This window comes from Magallana gigas, chromosome 6 (genome assembly GCF_963853765.1).
Source record: "Magallana gigas chromosome 6, xbMagGiga1.1, whole genome shotgun sequence".
NCBI classification, from domain to species: domain Eukaryota; kingdom Metazoa; phylum Mollusca; class Bivalvia; order Ostreida; family Ostreidae; genus Magallana; species Magallana gigas.
This window is the reverse complement of record NC_088858.1, coordinates 20,484,813-20,506,805: the sequence shown is the minus strand read 5'-3', so window position 1 is coordinate 20,506,805 and position 21,993 is coordinate 20,484,813. Positions and strand designations below refer to the sequence as shown.

Below are 21,993 nucleotides of genomic sequence, written 5' to 3'. Positions count from 1 at the left end.
GGAATAGATTGTGGAAAAGTGAGATTGAGATCAAACGTGAGCTCCTCTTAGCTTTATGGCCCCGGGGCCAATTTACATTTTCATCACAGATTTATCACCGAAATAGTATTAATTGTACATTAATTAAATTTTGAAAGATCAGCGTATAGATTTTATACATGAAATTGTCTTACTAAGAACATAAATGTAATGATACAATTTGTCAATTTGAAATAATGTAATATTTTGTTTCAACTGTCAGCAAGTGTGAAAATCATTTGCTTGTGATTATTTCATCTATTTTATGTAAATATGATCTACTGATTTCATATACTAAAGTAAAAAGTTTTCAACAGTAGTAGTTAAAACAAAACTGTCTTGTCTTGTTTAATATTGTAAAAGATAAAATGTTTTTAAGTTTTTTGAGAACATGTCAAAACGTAATTCTAAAATAAATCTCTAAGAAAAACAATGTGTATTTATTATAAATATTTTCGATGATCTGTTCCCATTAGTTGCTTTCCTAACCCGATTCTTTAAATAAAATTGTTTTGCACCTGTTGTATTTGCCATGCAATGATCAGATCATAACTTCTCCTTTTATCTTATTTCAGCAAAGCAGTTGAAAAGTCAACACAACGCAGTTGAAGTCAAAGGATTTCACAGGAAATTTTCACACCACCCTTTAATACACTGGTGACAGTCCTCCTGCTGTTTAGCATTGGCTCCACATGTGTCTTTTAACCATTTGTTGAACCTTTGTTCGTCCTTTTTGAAGACTAAATACTGCCCCAGGACAATATATGCCTGTAAAATAAAAAAAAAATTCAATTTTGCATTTGGTATTTTTAATAATTTTAATAATATTCATTTTTAAAGCGCTAAGCATAGCTGCAGCGCTTTTTTGTCGCCAGATTTCTGATCCTACTTCCACTTTCGATTTTGCATTTCCGAAATACCGCCACCTACTGGCGGATGCTAGAGAAGTCGTACCCTGGAGAAGTCGTACTCGGGAGAACTAATAACTATGCAGTACGGAAAACATTTCTTCAAGTTATCCTGCATGCAAATACATTTGTTCTATCAGTATTAAATTGGGAATAAATTCAATTAATGAATATTATTATTATATATCGGATATGTGTGCTCCTAAAGATATCACATTCATGATGATGATTTCTTTCCAATTATAATTTTTGGGAAAAAAATGCATTTATTTGTGAATTGTGGAATAATTTAGCAAAAACACATGTGCACTCATTAAGGCGTGAGAGTTTGTTACGTCGAAGTTACACGTGAGCTTAAAAAGCACAAGACCATAAGTCAAGAACTTTTCAACCTTCTTCCCCTTAAAAAAAAACATGCAAAAAAAATTCAAATGATCTTACATTATTACAAAACTTGGATCGTCAGACACCTTACACATGCTTTTTCATTACATAAAAGATTATCCCTTGTCGCAGGTGGAAATGGCCCAAATTCGAAGGAAAAATCGGAAATCATTTTTCGGCGTCCATGACAACACCCTTTAAATTAAATTAAATTATGTTGGAACACGCTACTTTTTACGTATGATAAGATGTGAGCTAAAGACTTCATTAAATTTAATGATATACCCTAAAATATACCGCAGAAGAGACTGTCTATGATTTAACACTTTCTTCCCGGCTTAGCGCTTTCCAGTACTTTAAGTACTTTGATTATTCATATATTGACCTTAACCTTCAGGGTATAGTCTGCTAAAACTGGTATCATTTTGTTATTTATTATTTGATCGAACTGATTAATCGAATTCTATTTAACTTATGATCGAAAGAAATTAATTAGATGATAGATAATAAGATGTAATGGTTAAGGAAACGACAATCTAACCAAAAATAAGATTGTTAATCTATCTGCAGAGTAAATGTATATTTATTCCCAAGTTTTGTTTTCTAGGAGGTTCTCCATTTCTTCGAGAAACAAAATATTTCTGAACAACCAATCCTGTAACTGTGAGTTTGGGTGCATTTCAGTTCTGACAGTATTTTGTTAATAAAATTAGAAACTTACATCAAAATTTGGAGAAAAATTATGAAAATTGAATTTGACCACAATTAGATAGTCACAATAAATTATTATTGATTGCCATCTTCGAAATATCTATAATGCCGATTTTTCAATGCAATGGCACGGATTTATAATTATTTTATTTTTGCAGTTTGTATATTATTTTCTCCCCTCAACAATATTCATTCCAATTTCCCTTACGATATTTATTGGGAGCGAACCAGTTGCCAAAACTAAGTGTTCAATTTTAATATAATCACAATTCACCTTATCAAATCCACGTTCTGCGAGTCTTCCTCCTAACACATATCCGATTCCTGCCAATGTTGACACTGTTTTTTCACCCATCGGTTCCTGGACAAAGTTTCTATGTTTTTGCGATGTTGAAGACATAATTAATGAATCGAATCTGTAAAAGATTAAAAGACACATTAAGCAGAATGGACAAAGATAGGAAAACTTAAAATCAACAAAAGGGTCCATATTGAAAACAAAAGATTCAGGGGACACATCGCTCACACAAGAAACAATATCCATAACTCTGAATAAATCAACTTTACGATGTGAAATACAAAATATCTTGACAATTTAGAAGAGTAAATGTTGTTTAAAAAACATTTTGATTTTTTTTCAGCATATCATCAAGTCAGTCATTGATTAATTCAGTTTTTGAGAAGATTTTTATAGATTTTTCTTTTGATTTATTTCTATGTCAAAAAATCCAACCCTCCGCCGAATCATGATTTAAACAAACATTATCTAAACTTAAACCTTACGATACTTACACACAAACAAAAGCATTTCTGACCAAATGGTTTGTGAGAGGACGTTTTAAATTTTGAAATGATTTTTTCGAAATTGTGTCTTTCTAAAGATTTCCCTCTCAAATGTGGTCCCACCTTACCTCAAGAATCATTGTTAGAACAAACTTAAAGCTACACAGCCTGATGATCCTTCCATACATAATTCAGCCTTTCTAGCCAAATGGATTTTTGGGGCTTTTTGGTTTGAACAAGTTTTTTATTCATTTTATTCCTATGTAAAAATGCAATCTCCATTGTGTTTCCACCCTACCCCCAGGGACCATGGTCATATAGCGTTAGATAAAATAATAAAAAATGCCAACTAATATTTAATAATTCCTAATTGTCTCCCTTGAAAGAGGGCATGACCTTTTATCTGAACAAACTTGACACACATTCAACCAAGAATGCACAGTGACAAGTTTGGTTAAAATTAGCCAAGTGGTTTGGGAGAAGATAGATTAAAAGTTAAAAGTTTACAACGACAGCGATACTGACTACAGCCAGAACAACAACGACAAAAGACTAGGTATACAGAAGCTCACTTCAGCCGCTGGCTCAGGTGAGCTAACAATGTTTGCATGGTGGTTGAATGCTACTTTAAAAAGTTGAGACCACTAGATGGTAAAACGTCGGCATAAATTTGCATACTAAATTAGCTATATCTTTACTTTCATAGACAGACCAATCAGATGAATGAGATGCAAGGCATTGTGGGATACTACAAGTTTCAGTGAATACAAAGAATATTGAAAATATATACCATTCGGAATTGTCCTTTGGAAACTTATTTTCAATTATTTTTAAGAACTTGTGATATAAATATAGAAAATGTTTATGCTAACATTTAAAAAATATTGCCTATGAGGCCATATACTAACCTTTGTAAACACCACATTGTCAAAGTTCAAAAGAGAGGTATGTCCTTTTGAATTAGAAGCAGTGAGTACGTTTTTCACGTGATACCCCAGGTTTTGGGCAACATTAGTAAAATTCACACCAAAGTTTCTTCAGGGACACTCATCAGAATGTTTGCATAACTTGTACTTCTGTGTTTGTATATTATCGTGGCTTTTTACGTATGTTAAAAAATGTACAATTGCCTGTATTTATCTATGGTGTACATGTACAATGATTGAGTCACCAATAAACAATTATGCAGGTTTTTTTTCTTATCAAAATATGTTTGTACATGTATGCGTTTGTATGTTTGCTAGTCTTTTGATAATGATTGATTTTTGAAGCAGCAATTGAGAAACTAAAATAACAGTATTTTTCAATGTGAGCAAAAAACAAAGTCAATGCTATGTAACCTTTCATTTTGTTTTTACCTTTTTTTATAGTAAAAATTAAGTTTTACAATTTTTCCGGCAAGCAATTAAATATTGTGAATACAACATACAAAAACTACGAGTGTGTGTGTGTGTGTGTGTTGAAACGTTAACACGTAGTAGACCGTCATGCTTTGCGACTCATTCACTGGATGGGAGAATCTTGTTGACGCAAATATTGTCACATGTTAAATAATACGATCTATATAGGGTAGTATACCCGACCTGTTTAAGGAAGGAAGCAGGGGTGATATCTTTGGACACTTTGTTCTTTCTTTCTCTTGAAAACCTTGGTCATATTTTATTAGTTGTCGGAATAGGTGCTCAATAATATTTTCAAACGCCTCTCTCTCTCTCTCTCTCTCTCTCTCTCTCTCTCTCTCTCTCTCTCTCATAATTTCTATCTATGCATTAGGTGTTATCATCAATATGCTTTTAAGTGTACATTCGTAAAAAGAAGTTTTAATATTGATAAAAGATCATTAATTATTCAACGAGTGTAAGTGTTTTTTCTAAAGAAGTGGAACATGCTGATTGGTAAATAATGACACTTTCTATTGACAAATCGATTGTTGGATGTAAAAAATACATATAAATATACCTTTCCTCTATTGTTGATGGACCCTTTGTTTCTTTTCGGTATAAATATGCTGCTTCTCTTCCCTATGCTCTTTGATAACCAAGTCGCTATGGTGTAACATGATTCTCTCCTTTATTTATACATGTATATGCGTACTCCTTTATTTACTTTTTAGATAGACAGATAGATAGGTGGCAGTTTCATATCTGTGTGGGCATTCATCATAGATGTATGAGTTAAAGATGTTAAAACTACACCAGACGTCGCCTTCTGTCATGTTTGGAAATGCAATTCTAATCTTTAAATCCTGGAAAAGCGGGTTTATCTAAAGTAAATAGTTGACGTATGTGCACGCGCTATCACACAATGGTACCCCTGAACGCAAGCTATAATGGGAAACAAAACTTCGATTAATTGAACTTTTTATCTAATCAAAAGTGATATGGCCTATTACAATATATTTCAGTCGAAATCCCAGGTCATGCTATAAACGTCGCCACCGTATATCAGTACTCTCAGTATTTTGATTCCATGAACACATAGTCCCGATACGATCTGCAAGTTTGATGTAGCATTGTGTTTGAATACCCCTCTTTTACATGTATTAGTCAAATTAAGTAAAAATAAATAATAAATAATTAAAAAAAAATATATCAGCATTTCTCCCTTAAGTTATTAAATATTGTTGAAGGTTTTATATGAACTTTGAATTTAGCACGAATTTCAAGATAGTTACAATAAATCAGAATATCATTGTGCTCGTTGTCCGTTGTAATTTATTTAGCATTTATTCGCTGTAGCAATGCTAATTATATGAACTTTCCACGCAATTCCTGCTTCAAAATCAACAGCCTGATTAATTTAGCATCCGCCTTCGCTTTCTCTCCTTCGCATCTTCGCAAATGCCGCTGCAAGTATACGTTTATATCAAAAAGATCTATTTAGAAGAACCAGTCTTGCTTGTTGTGTTATATTTTTCCCGTTATAACTGGGCTGATCCATTTGCACTCCGAGCACTTTTTAAAGTAACATTGGCGATTTGCCTGCCTACAGCCAGGACTCTGCTTTCAGCAGAGCCCGGCTAAAAATGATCTATAACTTTGTTTTTAGTCTTTGGTGTTATACAAAGAAGATACATGTAGTGGGAAGAAAAGTAATGAGATGTCTCTATTGTGACGTCATAAACGAGTGTGCACAAAAAGACCGCTCGAATCGTCTAAGTTGCGTATAGAATTGATGGTGAAAGCAAACCCGTGTTTGACGTAACAATACCTATGACGCAATAATCGTTGTTATAAACAGAGAAAACTAGGCAGAGGGAAAAGAGCGACTGCAAGGCATGTTATCAATGTTTTCTGAAAACTAAGCATATTTCTCTAAGTTTATTCACATCAGCTTACTTACTTGTCTTTCTCTTTTAGAGTATCAAAATGGAGATGTATATCGGAGACGACGATTTGTGTCAGCGGGTAAATTTCATTGTTTTGTTGCATTGATATGCATGAAATGGTCTGTGTACATACTTATACATGTACAATCATGCAATGTATTTTATGAGATATTTTAGGATATCTTTTTGACTTTTACCTTTTAATTGGTGATTACGGTAATAAATGTATATGATGAGAACATAATTATTCTTGCAAATTTAAATATATACATGTAGCAATGAATATTTGCGCGAAAATATTTGTATTACATGTACATTAAAACTGATTAAATCATTGTCTTGTTTTAATTCTTTTTCAGATGGAGTGAATGGATAAACTGTCGGAGATAAGGTTAAAATTAGGAGCCTATCAATATATGGTATGTTACATGTTCTATATTTATTATATTTAACAATTGACCAATTAACATAGAAAATGATTTATTGGCTATTTTTTTCTTTTACACTCGCGTAAATGAATTGATATTTTATACAAAGCCGCCGATCATAATTTGTATGGTTCGAAAATACGTTTGAAATGCTTTTATGTTAGAAATTTGATTTGAAGGAAAACCTTCGCAATGAAGTTCTGGCCGACAGCCTGTTTGGAACAGAGGAGAAGATGGAGATACAACAAGAGGTATTCTTATCATTTAGTGAGATGTAATTGTTGATTGTAAAAGTTATCAAATAAATTCAAATTTTTGTTGGATGGAATATCATAAAATTTTATTGACACGGAAATAAATTGCCTCCTGCTGTAGGTCTAATGATGCTTAAACACGAGATTTTTCATTACACGTTATTTTTTAAAGCAGCCGATGGCAGACAAAAACAAAAGGATCATTGCAAAGATTCAAGCAGAGCTTTTGGTAAATTCATATATAGATAATTGATTAAGTTCAAAGTTCATAATACACGTACATGTATTACCAAAATATGCCCACACGAGAGTGAATATTCCTTGTCTTCTGGTCTAATTTTGTTATTCACTAAAAATATATATTACAGAAGAGAATTCTTCCAAGCAACAGAAATTCTGTAATGGCTGTTAAATGGATGGTATGTTGATATAACATGTATTTGCTAGTATGTTTTTGATTTAATGATATACTGATTGATCATTGTTTCATTTCCTTTCTTTCGTTCTTGAAATAATTATAGAAAATAATTGTCGTGTTTTGAATTTATGACATCATAGAAATTTCTTCAGTGTTTCCCTTTTCTTCTCAGAAAATCATCAAAAAGAACCACCAGAAAATGGTTCATGTCCGGGAAGAGTTGTTGGTGAGTTCAAAATACATTCAGTTTAGATATTTTTCGGTTTTAATTAAACTACTAATATTTCACAGTCTACGCCAAGATTTCCTGAATCTACAAAGAATTATTTCTTCCACAGAGAAAACTCCAGCAACACGATGGCGATTCCTTTGAGGAAATCTCCAGAGACCTCGGGGTATGTATAGATAATTTCAAGCGTTAGACTTTAATGCTAATATGTTATGATATTTATCCTGAATTTGCCTGATCCTTCTTAATAATCAATATAAATCCTTTAAGTAATCAATCGTTTTCAAACAAAGTCTCTTATTTTAACTATCTCGATTTTTGTACGGATTTTTTGGCAATTATTTTAATCACTCACACGTGCAAACACGCGCAAATGCATATGCAAGCACACTCACATCCGTGGACTCTCACGCATGCACGCATTAGCATAAACACATTAGAATGGCATATTCATTTGTTAAAAATGACTTGTATAAAACACCTTTTTTGTTTTGTACGCTATAAATAAATTCATTAAATAAAATTTTCGTGTTTTTTTTTTACTATTTAAGGAGAAAAATCAACATGGCACCCTTTCAAAGAAAAAAGAGGAGAAACAATCTGAGGTACAATATTTTTGTTATTTATCAATTTCCTTATGAATGTGTCGGTGTTTGAAATACTCAGGTGAAAATATGACTAACAATTAAGTTAAACTATAACTTGCAATGTGACTAATGTATGACTATCGTGTTTGTAGCAAGTGACAGACAGAAGGAAGATCTTGATCAACAACATTCAGGTGGATTTGTTGGTAAGTAAAAGGAAATCAAGAAAATGACAATTCGTATCGATGGTAGATGAAAAATTAAATGTCCTTGGGATTTTATTATTTTAAACATTTTACATACATGTATCTCATTATTCTATTCCTGTTGCAGAGAACAATGCTACCAATTGAAAGAAACTCGAGAATGGCTGTAAAATATATGGTATGGATAAAAGTTAACAATTTATGTCTTTAGAAATTTATTCCGCAACGCCTTACTCTAAAAAGTTTTTTTAATTATATGACTTAATTTTAAAAATAATATTTTTCATTTTTAGAGAATTATCCGGGAAAACCACGTGATGCTGATGACTATACAAGAGGAACTGCTCGTAAGTCGGAAAACTGATTTGACATAATGATGTACTAGTATTCATGTAATGCATGTACATGTGATATACACATGATGAAAGCAACATATAATAGTGACGGTTGTTGAAAATTGCTAGCATGATTAGTTTATTCTTGTATCTCCTCAAGTCGGTTTTGTGATTTGTATAATTGAATTACTCGATCATCGAAGTCTGATTTTGGGTTGGGTTTTTTTTTCAGAAAAAAGTAAAGGAAAGAGAAGACGATTCCATAGCGAACTCCTTCAGAAAACTAGAGGTATTTATTATATACAATGTGTGAGCATGTACCAGTCAATTTAGATCATTAACTTGTATATTGTTAAACACTAATGCGTTCGAATCGCTTTGTACCATATATAATATACAAATTTTTCATGCGAAGTTAAGACTTTAAGTTATTATATAGTACAGATTTAAATTAGGAATTTATTTAACATGTTGTTTTTTTAAATAATTTTTTGCAGAATGTTAACCAAATCAAGTGGAATGCCACATTAGATGCCTGGGTAACTATCTTAATTACATACGTAATACATAATGTACATGAATATTCTTTATTTCAAGAAATAAATAAATAACGTCCATCGCTCATTATTTACAGGACAAGGAAAAGAGAAACAAGATTTTATTCGCCATTCTTGTTGATCAAGTGGTTAGTAATACATAATAAACAAAGTCATCAATTTTTAGAAAATATCTACATAAACTTGCTAGCTGACATATATCGTGTTTAAAATAACATGTATTGATATTCTTATACATTACTTTTAATTTTAGAAAAGAATAAGGACAAGAAGATGTCCGCAAATGGCGGGGAAAATGATGGTAAGATACTTGATTAAATATTTTCTTATCGGTGTATGAAAAAGGGCATCGAACAGATATCCCTATGTCTGTACATATCAACATAATGTATTCGTGGTTTAATTTTAGATTTATTTTTTTTAGAAGAGACTTCAAGATCGTCACATAGTACTCAAGAATCTTCAGGAAGAACTGGTGGTAAGTCATATTATCAACCATACAATATTATTTGACTTGATTTATTTAATTTCTTTTTTATATGGAAAACATTTTCCGAAGTAATTAAAGAGAGGTTGTTTTACAGAGATGGGTAAATGAGAGAGCAATCTTGCGTAAAACAAAGAAAACCGTTGAAGAAGAGTTGTTGGTAAGTCCACTCCATAGAAATATAGGAACGTGAAAACACGATTTGAAAAAATTTATATATGGAATTCATGTATTATTTAATCCCTATTCTCTTTTTAGATGATAATAAAAAGGAAAGAGGAACTAAAGAAAGGACGAAAAATGCTTCAAATTGAATTGATGGTAAGATGTCATACTTAGTAAACTATAAAACATTATTAACTTGGAAATTTTTGCTTTTATTCTGAAGAAACTAAAAGTGTTGCATTTCACGAAAAAGAGAAAATTAATGTATCGTTTTTCCCAGAGCTATCATTGTGAGAGTGCTGTTGATGAGGATACACTCTTTGTTCCCCGGAAGTTATTCCTCAACAGTGTCCAAACATTCAAGGCCGTCCCAAAGGTACAAGTCTACATTATATATATTTAAACAAATAAATCAACACTTTAAATGTCAAATCATCGCAATCAGTTTTAATTTTAAAGGACCATTTTTCCATAATATAATGTACAGTAAACCATGGTTATGGCAGGCTCGCCTATAACGGAATCACGCATACAGAGAATCAGTTTTAAAATTCAATGGATAGAACAAATGACGTTTGTGTACAATCAATCAATATCGTTCGTCCCTGGTGCTGTGTAACAAATTTGTTACACTGTCATTTGATAAATAGTGCTAGTGTGTACTAGAATATTATGTACTCATCAGATAATTCTTCCTTCTTCAAGCTCGAGAATGCACCTAGAATCGCGATTGAAAGAAAAGATGGACCGTCAGCTAGTCTAACTTATGAAGACCAACCCCAGTCACAGCTGAAGGTTAATATCAATATGAGTTACGAAAAATATTCTAATTACCTTGAATGCATTGATTTAAGTTTAAGTTTTTTTTATCTTTCTTAATCATTTTTATTTCGTTTTTTAACAGAAAGGGACAAAGCCCACATTAATGAGCCGCATAAAGAGGATTTTCGGTTTCCGCTAAACGAAATGGAAACCTAAATGTGCATTGATGAAGATTGGAGAATAGACATTCCTTACTTTAAAATTCCATTCATTCAGCTTTTATTTCAACAAATAAATCTTTATTGTTCCATCTAAACATGTGTTTATATTATTATAAAACTCATTAGTGCATACCTTTGATGGTTATATACAAAAAATCTTCTTGCAATTATCATTGGTTGGAATCCCAGACAACTAGAAAGTCATCACTTTGATTGAAAAGCCAATTGTGATGTACTAGAAATTGCACTCCTTATATTCTCTGACTTAATTTTAGACGAGCTATATATTATTTATGATTTAAGTACAAATAACATTAATTTCTTATTAGCTCAAATGAGGGTTTTTTCTTTTGTAAGAGATGAATTTATAAAAGTACATACATGTACAATGTACATTGAAGATTAATGCGAAATAAACAGAGAAATTCCGGCCGTATTTCACATCATCCTTTGATCACGATAGACTTTGTGTGATTTCAATTACGACAGAATCATCAAACAACGGCTATTTGTAATTTGGATTGATCAATGATTTCATAAGATGAAAAAGATGACGAGAATGACTTAGTGTCCATCTTTGAAAGCCTACAAAAGATGGTACTTTGATAACACGATATCTCTTAATGTACAATATATACTCGCTTATATAGGGAGACTTCATGCAGAAGATAACGTTTAATGAAGTACTGTTAGATAATGGACCACAAATATACGGTCCAATGAAATGGAAGGAAGAATGGATCTCGGACAACACATAAAAGAGAAGAAAGAACAGCGTTAAGAGAATGAGAAGCAAATTTGGTCAAATTAATGAGACTACAGTATGACAAGAAAGTGAAGAGGGGTGCAACCGCAGACCTAAAGGGATACACAGAAAAGCTAGCCAAAGACACAGAAAAAGACGATTTCAAGACATGCAGACCCTCTATAGAATAACTATGTACAGAAGAATACACCAAGTCTCCATCCAAAGGCTGGCAATGAGGTGGACTCCAACCGGAAAGAGAAATAGAGGAAGACCAACAGAGACCTGAATCAGATTAGCTCAGGAATCCTGCGGTCACAAAATTCACATTTTTTCTAGACTTCTGCATTCTCATCCTAGCCATAAAACACCTCTATATTGAGATGTATATAGACACAAGAATAATCCCACTATCAACAGAAAGGGGCTACGTAACTGTGTTGAATTTCAATTTATTCTCGTGTGGGTGTGAGAGGGAAGAAAGTTTGCGCAACTAAATAATTTCAATATTTCTCAAAAATTATTCATTCAATAATTGAATTTATCGCCAATTACTTGGTTTTCTTGCAACACTTGCTGATTACGTAATTTTTTATTTAAAGTATAAAAGACTTAAAATTTGGTTAAAATATTTAGAGACTATCCTGAAGAATTCTCTTCAAATAAACTGCAAAATCTGACAATAGATCAGCAATGTTTTAAGACAGTGTACAAACAATAGTAATCCTGTACAACAATCAACTACGTCCGCCTCAACATAATCAATACTTTGATTCATCACTCAGTCAGTCCATCCTGATCCCTTCTGTAGCATAGAAGTGAATTATTGTGGCCACATTCTGAACCAAAGGTTTCTGCAATTCAAAGAGCTTTTAATTTTATTAAATTAAATCTTTAATTTTTTTCAATGATTCGATATAGTCAGGAATATGACTTCATTTCACTTCAAACATTCCATTCTATCCCCCCTAATTATAATATGTACTAATTTTGGAATGATGTGTGGCCATTCAATAAAATAAAATCAACAGCTACCACTCCTAAGAAAGTTTTGTGTAACATTTAGCTTTCTTGCCAAAGATGAATAAAATCTTCCGATAGCTTGAAACAGCCATCAGCCCAGACGAAATGTAGAAAAAGAAAAACAAGATGTGCCTTAAATCTATAACACATTCTTTATTGAATCTTTTTATCTTAAATGAACATTCTATTAACGTTATTAAGACGAAGGCAAAAAGTTTATACATATATAACACCGAGCTTAAATAAAAATATCCATCTTTCCCCTTTAATTCTAATTCTTAATGTCTCATACCATAACTGTATAAGTGTTGTTCATGTTGTAATCAAAGTGTACTACAGTATCTGGTTTTTAAATGAAATATTCCAAAACGAGAATTCTTTTTTCTACATTAACTAAGAGAATCAATCATTTAATAAAATCAAGACATACACTAATCCTGTATTTCATGTACTAATCTCAACCATTTATCAAAATGGGTTTGCAAACAATACACACACATATATAATTGATCATAACGTTATAAGCACAAAATACTTAAGTGTCTGTACAGTAAAGAATAACATATGACCTAACACTACCATACAATACAAAGCAAGGGACAAGGCTAGATAAATTATTAATCTTGAGTTTTTTTGGACAAAAAAAAATCCTTTTCTTTTTCAAATTTATATATATACAGAAGTAGTAGTATATATAGTAGTTTATATAAACATGTAGTACTTTATAAATTTTAAAATACTGTTATTTAAGATATTTTGGTTACAGATTATGGATAAAATACTGCTCAAAAAGGAAACATACCGGTAAATTAATTGTTCCCTGTACTATACGGATATTTTCCTTTCGAGGAACTAAAACACTACTGATGGAATAAAGAAATAACTCCATTAAACTAATGGAAATGGAATATTTCCAGTAAATTTTTGAAAACAATAATAAAATTGATAAATGCACTCAAGAAGCTGAATATTTAAATCATAAACATGATACCCTATGTTGACTAATAACTACTGCGGCGGTATATCATTAAATATTGTCACATCATACCTATTACCAGAATCTTTGATTTACAAAAAAATCAACTGTCACCTTATTGTGTCAAAATTTATGTTGCAAATCATTTCTACCAAATTGTATGTGAATGTTAAAATATAACTGACAAAATGTAATGCTAGAGCAAAGGTTAAAAAAAAAACCATTCAGCAATTAAATTAAAAATTGTAGTGCTGGTCACTCAGTTTATATCGTCAGCTGTACTGGTCATAGCACAACTTCTACTTTCACTTTGTTATTACAATTTAAGCAGTTGATGTCAATGGGTTTCACAGGAAATTGTCACACCACTCTTTGAGACACTGGTGACAGTCCCCCTGCTGTTTCGCATTGGCTCCACACGTCTCTTTTAACCAGTCTTTGAACATCTCTTCATCCTTTTTCAAAACTAAAAACTGTCCCAGGACAACGTAGGCCTGTAAAATCAAACCGAAGGTTAGCTTTATCAATTTTCTATAACACGAGGTCCAACTTCCAAGGGCCACATCCATCACCTCAGCAACAATATGATTCCATATATTCTCAAAAACACCCTCACTATCACCATAAAACTAGGGAGTTAATTGAACATTCCAAAATACACACATTTAAGACCTAGGACTCCTGTCCTTCATGCATGTACCTCATCAGTTTTTAAACTATTACCATGACAACAGCCATAACAAAAATTAGTTTGCATATTTATCATGTTTATTGAATCATGAAGCAAAGAAAACATCACACGAAAAAAAAAACTTTAAAAAAAAATACCATATCAAATCCATGATCCTTGAGGCGTCCTCCTAATACTTCTCCAATGCCAGCCAATTCTGTGACTGATTTTTCACCCATCGGTTCCTGAACAAAATTTCTATGCTTTTGCGATGTTGAAGACATTTTTAATGAATCTAACCTAGAAAAAAAAATATAAGTAATTTGGTGCATGTTATTTTTAAAATTTTTGAAGACAACGATTTGTTTTTGTAAGCACTCTGATATCAATGAAGCAAGTACACAAGTGTATCTATAACATCTAATTTTAATTAGATTATATCGTTTGTGAAACAGGTAAGCAAGTGGATCTAATATCTATTTTTGATTAGATTGAGAATATCAATAGAGATATGCTTAAGTTTAAACAGTTAAAGTGTTAACGTTTTTTCATTCAAATTGACTGCCATTTTGCAAAAAATCAAACTCAGACTCTCTAGAAATTTCAGAGATTTTCAACGATTAATTTTCAAACAAGCATAACTTGATAAGTTGTTCCATATGAAAGTCCAAATTAATTGACATGACACAAGTATTTTTTCCTTCTGGAATAGAGTTTTAGTCAAACTTGTTGTACCACATGTCTATAGAAAATATCTATATTTTGTGATTTTATATTTTCTTTATCCAACGAGTTGACATGGTGTATATATTTGTGAGTCTTGCGAGCGAATATAACCATTTAACGAGTTGGATAATTTAAAACAAATTTTATACAAAATCACACAATTATAGATCTCATACAATACGGTTTATATTAATATGAAGCTTTTGAGACAGCCCCTTATATAACCTGAATTAATTTTTTTTCCCAAGATTAAACGATAATACAACATTGTGTGCGGTTATTGTGACCTTGTGCAATACAATTTAGTATGTCATTTCGGAGATTAATCTAACCGTTTTAATGTATGATGTTTCATTGAAATAAACCTTGAAATAAATTTTTAATCTCTAAATATTTTTTCTTGGAGCTTAAGCACTTAAATAAATGGAACTTCTGATCAGAAGACTTGAAATATCAAGTTTGTTGACAAACACAAAGTTTACTGTTGCGAATGCTCGTTAGTCAGAATTGACTTGAACGAGGAAAGTTGTTGATTTTTTATAAAACAAACACTATATAGCCTAATGATTCGAAGTTGAAAATATTGAAGGATTCTTTCTGGTGGTGAAAACAAGAGGCCCATGGGGCCACATCGCTCACCTGAGCAACAATTGGCGTTCAAAAGATATTGTGCCATATGGTCCCTCGGTAGAATAACAAAAAATAAATATTGTCAAGTATTCGAATTTTACAATTATTTTTGCATACATGTAATCTTTGACATTGTACCTTCATAAAATACTATTTTTTACCAGAATAAGAAAATCCTACGCAAGATATAAAACTAAACATTTGGTAGGGGTACACTGTTAAGTTGTTAACTTCCAATTCCCTATATTTTCGTTCTGCCCCCCCCCCCCCCCCCCCCACACACACACTTTGTAAAGCGATCAAAATATATGAGAGCATATAGGTACATTTGTTTCATCAACTACTTACTTGTTATTGTATTTAAAAAAATATATAATAGTTATTGTATTTTATTTAAAAAATCCTTCATGTATAGATGTGAAGAAGAAAATTGTACCCCAATGTGCTCAATTCCTCAAATTAAAACATTCAAAAATTTAATTTGTTTTCCATTATAATTAAATGACTTTTATTTACCTCGCGTACAAACCAGGATAATTTTCCGCTGTGATATTTTCTTAGGAATAGCGATAATTATTTTATCCCCATAACAGAAATGTGTCAAAACTATGGAAACTGTTTTAAAGATGTCGTTTTTATTTACTTGTGTCTGAAAAACTATCAAAATTGATGTAGATTTCACATTATTTATTGTATAATGAGGGGACCCCAGAGAGTAGGTATATACAGAATATCATTCTTTTATTTTTTTTGTACAAGTATTTAACATACTCTAATTCATATAGAATTTCTAATGTTCAACCAAAATTTCAGCGTCAATCGTAGAATTATAAGCAAGATACAGAGCTCACAGTTTCCCTAGGTTTGAGTCATATTTTGTTGACATGACTTTATTACATTCAGCTTAAGATTTTTAACTTGGTATTTCCTATTCAGCATTTAAAATGGAAAAAAAGAATGGCCTAAGATTTTCAATTCTTTTATTCACTCAAGACCAGTTCATTGGTATTTAAGGTTCAAAATCAGTTTATACAAATGTACACAAACACAGTCAAGGATCACATGTACAGTAGGAGTAATAATGACGAAAAAAGGTTAAGTTTACAATACAATAAGTTGTTAAAATTGGTTTCTGGAAGAACAGACTTTGAAAATTTTCTTAATAAATATTGACAAATTTTTTACTTTTTTAATCTTTAGTTTTTAAGATCTGTGTACAAACATAGAATTGTGAGCAAATCTCTGTATCTTAATTGCTTATAATTCGAAGCTTAACACTCAAATATGGTTAGTAAATAGAAATTGTAAACAATTAAACACAAGAAACATGCATGCACTATAACAAATAAAGAACACAATTTATTTTTTCGAAATGAATCATATATACACATGTATATATACCTACATATTTCCTTCAGCGATATCAAACTCTATTTAAACTGAATAAACTCGAGAAAATGCCGAGCATCGATCTCAACAAAACCTATTGCATTAATCTACCATTACGCAAAAGATAATGCCGAATTACCGATAGAATGAATTGTATTTCAGTACTTTTTTGATACATCAGATTTTGCTTAATTTGCGCAGGTAAAGAGTTAACTGTTTGATCTACCGAAGTCTCTGTTTGAATTGATACGTAAAAATCACGAAATACGAGAGTTCCCAGGTTAAATTACAAAGCATAAATAATGAATACGAAACGAAAATCAGTCCTAGCTAACACCAACGTCATGTGTGAAATCTGTCAACGCATTGAAATATTTAGCCTCAATTTACTTCACAAAATCGGCACCAATATATTTTGCATGTTTCAAAAATTTCCCTTCATACACGAACTGTTGCATAAACAAGCAAATTCATCACAGTCAGATCGACCCTTTTTCGTATAATGTCATGGCTGCTTTAAACAAAGAACCTCGTTTTAGAAGTATGGAATACGAGTCTTGGTAAAATGGGTATGCAAACCCGGGCCGTGGCAAAATAAAATCGGCAATCGTCAATTCCAAATACGCATTATTTTGCGGCAATATTTACAGCGAATACAAATATAACTGGTCCATCAAATATCCTGAAATTTTAATGAGATTGGCAGATTAATAACTGCCAATCTTTTGTTTTGACCAGGCCAAGTCTTGCCTACCCATTTTACCGGATGCCGAACCGAACCGAAGCTGAAACACGCCTTTCCTTTATCATTATTTTCGTAATAACTCAGATTTGAAACTGAATTAGACCTTAATTTTTGCAATTTATATTTTCCTTCCCATAAGGATAATTTATGCTAAACTACGTTGAATTTGCCTCGGTAGTTCTTGAGAAGAAGATTTTTAAAAATGCACCCCCCTTTTTCTACAGTTTCAAGGTTTTCTCCGCTTTGAATACAGATCGTACTTTTATTTCTGCAATTTATATTCGCCATCCCATAAGGATGCTTTGTGCCAAATTTGGTTGAAATTGGATAAGCGGTTTTAGAGAAGAAGTTCAAAATGTAAAAAGTTTACAGACGGACGGACGGACGGACGGACACACATTAGGCTATTTATTGGGTTCGTCAAGTCCAAGTTCTGTTGGATATTGCTTATTGGATATGAAAAAACCGTACATACGAGAGTGTAGTTTTTGGGTTGTAACTGTTTTAATCTAATTGGGTAAATATATATAAGTGTCCACATTTATTGAATTTATTTTTAATTTTTCTTTATTCATTCCAAATTAATGCTTGTTTTATTGTTTGTAGGTATATTGTGACAAAACTGCAAATGTTTTGTGTGAGGCAAACTATTTTTTTGTGAAATTGTTTTGCTAAGATAAAAAAATATTATTTCCTTCTACAATTTACCTTAAAGTGCTTCCTACTGAAAAGCATGTTATTCATTACAAGAAAACTAAGCAAGTCTTATGATAAAGTCCCATTCATATTTGATACAAACAAGTAGCCAACAGGTATTCTACTCCTGTCCAGCTTCTCTTGGTTACCTGTATCCTATCAATGTAAATACAACCCAACAAGAATTAGAAACCTGTCCAAATCTTCTTGATTACTTATTTTCCTTAAATGGAATGCAACCTAATAAATATTGGACACCTGTCCAAATCCTCCTGGCTATCTTTCTTTCTTAACTGGAATACGACCCAATGAAAATCGGACACCTGTCCAAATCCTCTTGGTTACCTGTCTTCCTTCAATGGAATACAACCCAATAGAAATAAGAAACCTGTACAAATCCTCCTGGCTACCTTTCTTCTCCAATTGGCATACAACCCAAAAATAATTGGGCACCTGTACAAATGTTCTTGGCCACCTTTCTTCCTTAACTGGCATACAACTCAAAAAGAATCGGACACCTGTCCAAATCCTCCTGGCTATCTTTCTTTCTTTACTGGAATACAACCCAACAAAAGTCGGACACTTCTCCAAATCATCTTGGTTACTTCTTCTTCCTTTACTGGAATACAACCCAATAAAAGTTGGACACCTGTCTAAATCTTCTTGGTTACCATTCTTCCTTTACTAGAATACAACCCACTAAAAGTTGGACACTTGTCCAAATCTTCTTGGTTACCTTTCTTCCTTTACTGGAATACAACCCAACAAAAGTCAGACACTTGTCAAAATCCTCTTGGTTACCTTTCTTTCTTTACTAGAATACAACCCAATAAAAGTTGGACACTTGTCCAAATCTTCTTGGTTACCTTTCTTCCTTTACTGGAATATAACCCAACAAAAGTCGGACACTTGTCCAAATCCTCTTGGTTACCTTTCTTCCTTTACTGGAATATAACCCACTAAAAGTTGGACACCTGTCCAAATCCTCTTGGTTACCTTCCTTCCTTAACTATAATACAACTCAACAAGAATTGGACACGGTCCAAATCCTCTAGGTAACCTATTTTTCTCTAATTGAAATACAACCCAACAAGATCTGGACACCTGGCTCTCCAAATCCTCTTTGTTACCTATCTCCCTTAACTGATATATAACTTAACAGATATTTGGAACATCTGTCGGCCTTTTTCTTCAATATCTGTTCTCCTGCATTAGAATACAACCCAATCAGTAGAGGGCATTTATATAGCCCTTGTTTTGTACTGAATATTCCTAATTAAATACGAGGAATTTATAACCACATTGAATCACATGAAGCAAATCTCACGAGATCTTAACATTTCGTTTTTATTTTTCAAAAAACAATTGGCATTCATAAGCATTATAAGCATTAAATAGTTCAAATATTTTTTGAACACTACATATCTGGTCTAGAAACCTTTACAAATATCAATTTATGATAGGTCAAGGTACATGTACCATCATTTTGCAACTACCTGGCTGTTATGCAAATGACAATTTAGCAGTTTTTCGAAACATGGATCTTAAATAATTGCAACATGGCCACAGTTCAAGAAAATCCAAGCAATATAATGAAAATATTTTGTCCACAAACTTTCAATTCATCTACCACAAAGTATATGTAATTACCAAACTAAGAGGTGTCAACTTTCTTTTGTTTTTATCTTCAAAACACAGAAAGATAATAATCTAGGCTTTGATACAAAGATATATTTATGACAAAGGGCAAACGGTGTCTTAAATAAATCAAGTCCTTAGTTACAAAAATTGGCAATCAGTTCCTTTAATAAAAGAAGTTCTCATCAAATGAAGAAAATCCATGAAAATACTACAAATAATTTAATACTACCATAATGCTAAATAAATTGCAATCTTGCAATAATTTGACTTGATCAAACAAAATTCTCATCAAATGTCCAATTAAATGAAAATGTACTTTTGAATGATAACATTCTCAAACTGATTACATCCTTTCTAAAAAGATACAATGCATGTCTTTCTCACAATAAAAGAAATTACTATTGATTCAATTTCAGTGAAAAGTATGGTAAACGGTGATGAAAATGAAAAAAAAATGTCTCAAAACTAAAAAAATAAAAATTCACTGTAATAAGAGCAAGGAGGAAGATGAAAACAAACATCATTACATAATTAAGTTTTGCTGAAGGTTTTAGATCCAAAAACTATTTATCTTTTATTTTTTTTTGGGGGGGGGGGGGGCAGACTCCACACTTTCTTCTTTAGAGTTTCCCATAGCTTATTATATTAGCTCTGCTTTCCTCTATCCACATATTGCAAGTTATTCTTCCTGGAGTGGTGTTCGAGATCAGACATTCTCTGAAATATTCCTTAACCTCCTCCAGTTCAGCCTCCGTCCATTTCATTCATGCTGCAATGAAACAAGTTTGTACGTCACATGAAATATGTTAATTTAATAAAGATAGAAAATAAAATAACTCAAATAATATCTTAACAAGGACTGAAAAACACACTTGGCCTAGCTCATTTACAATTAATTACTTTGCACACAAAGTTTGACTGATAATATCCTGTTTGGATGGAGTTTGAAATTAGAAAAGTTAATTGAAATAATAGATTAACTCAAATCAGTCATGTGGTATGATATGAAGAAAAAAAATATTTACTAGATGAGGAGGTTTTCTTTCCTCGAAGTGATGTATCCTCTTATTCATCTTCCTGTATGTCTTCTTCTTCTATCACTACAAGAAAGTTTTATTCAATTAATTGCAACTGAAAAGTGCTTTTTCCCCAATTTATCAAGTTCCAGAAACCAAATTTTCAAACACCTTTACAACAAACGGTTTACATCTAACTGTTCATCAAAGGAATATAATCATGATGGTGTAAACAAGCAAGCAGTAAAAAAATGTTCATTACAATTTGTTTTCCTTTGTCTGCATTCACACTGAAATATTAAGAAAATTAAATACAGGAATCCATTTCTTAAAACTTTTGAAATAGCAAATTAATGTGCTTTACACTTGAAGATAACATGCATTAAGATGTTTCTAAGAAAAGAAAAAAAGCACAAAAAATATTACATACACTTACTTTTTTCCGTCAAGGAACATGCTCCTGGCCACCAAACACCCCCATCCAGGAGAAGAGCTACAGCATCTCCTGAAATACAAGGAAATCGATTAAAAAAAATTTCATAAGGTTTGATCATTGTGTCATGCTTCTGCTTAAATTCAAGCCAAGGTTACATTCACTATTTATTTGATGTACACCTGTCAGTGTTCTAACCATAGAAACCAAACTTCTTGTTTCTTTATGGCCATTTAATCTAGAGTTTAAAATGCAAACACACAAATACACCTGAATTTACAAGTGTAAGATACCAACAATCATAGCAGCTTGGTCCTCACAACACGCTACCGCCATGTTCTTTACCTTCAATTTACTACAGAAAGTAAAATATTTAATGTGGCACGTATCATTATATGCTCTTACCTTAAAATTAGCACATCTTTTGTTCTCTTGGTAGTTGATCCACCTGTGCATAATAAAAATGAAAATATATCTCTATATTTATACTTATAATGGACTTACTGATTCACGATATCCAAC

At 32.0% G+C, this 21,993-nt stretch overlaps 2 protein-coding genes across 3 annotated transcripts in view; one reads left to right on the top strand and one right to left on the bottom strand.

The window, feature by feature from the left end:
* Window positions 1-5,988: 5,988 nt before the first annotated feature.
* On the top strand, window positions 5,989-10,903 carry LOC105322724 (uncharacterized). 2 transcript variants are annotated; one of them, XM_034468467.2, is made up of 22 exons: window positions 5,989-6,079; window positions 6,164-6,211; window positions 6,492-6,551; window positions 6,740-6,811; window positions 6,990-7,043; window positions 7,183-7,233; window positions 7,405-7,458; window positions 7,571-7,627; window positions 8,013-8,066; window positions 8,201-8,254; window positions 8,382-8,432; window positions 8,548-8,601; window positions 8,822-8,878; window positions 9,087-9,128; window positions 9,224-9,274; window positions 9,400-9,447; window positions 9,571-9,624; window positions 9,731-9,793; window positions 9,892-9,954; window positions 10,079-10,174; window positions 10,504-10,593; window positions 10,703-10,903. In XM_034468467.2, the coding sequence occupies exons 3-22, from the start codon at window positions 6,501-6,503 to the stop codon at window positions 10,757-10,759; spliced, it is 1,173 nt and encodes a 390-aa protein (XP_034324358.2). In that variant the 5' UTR covers window positions 5,989-6,079; window positions 6,164-6,211; window positions 6,492-6,500; the 3' UTR covers window positions 10,760-10,903. The 2 variants fall into 2 exon arrangements, with proteins under 2 accessions (XP_034324358.2, XP_034324356.2); XM_034468465.2 differs by having other exon boundaries at window positions 5,990-6,079; window positions 6,987-7,043; window positions 10,703-10,902.
* Window positions 10,904-12,682: 1,779 nt separating this feature from the next.
* LOC105322683 (barrier-to-autointegration factor) overlaps window positions 12,683-21,993 on the bottom strand; it is a 13,473-nt gene continuing 4,162 nt past the window's right edge. Inside the window, exons 2-3 of the mRNA XM_011421530.3 lie at window positions 14,354-14,495; window positions 12,683-14,019 (exon numbers count right to left, since the gene is read on the bottom strand). Coding sequence (XP_011419832.2) covers window positions 13,873-14,019; window positions 14,354-14,479 — 273 coding nt within the window. The 5' untranslated portion in view covers window positions 14,480-14,495 and the 3' untranslated portion in view covers window positions 12,683-13,872. The remainder of the gene's footprint in view (window positions 14,020-14,353; window positions 14,496-21,993) is intronic.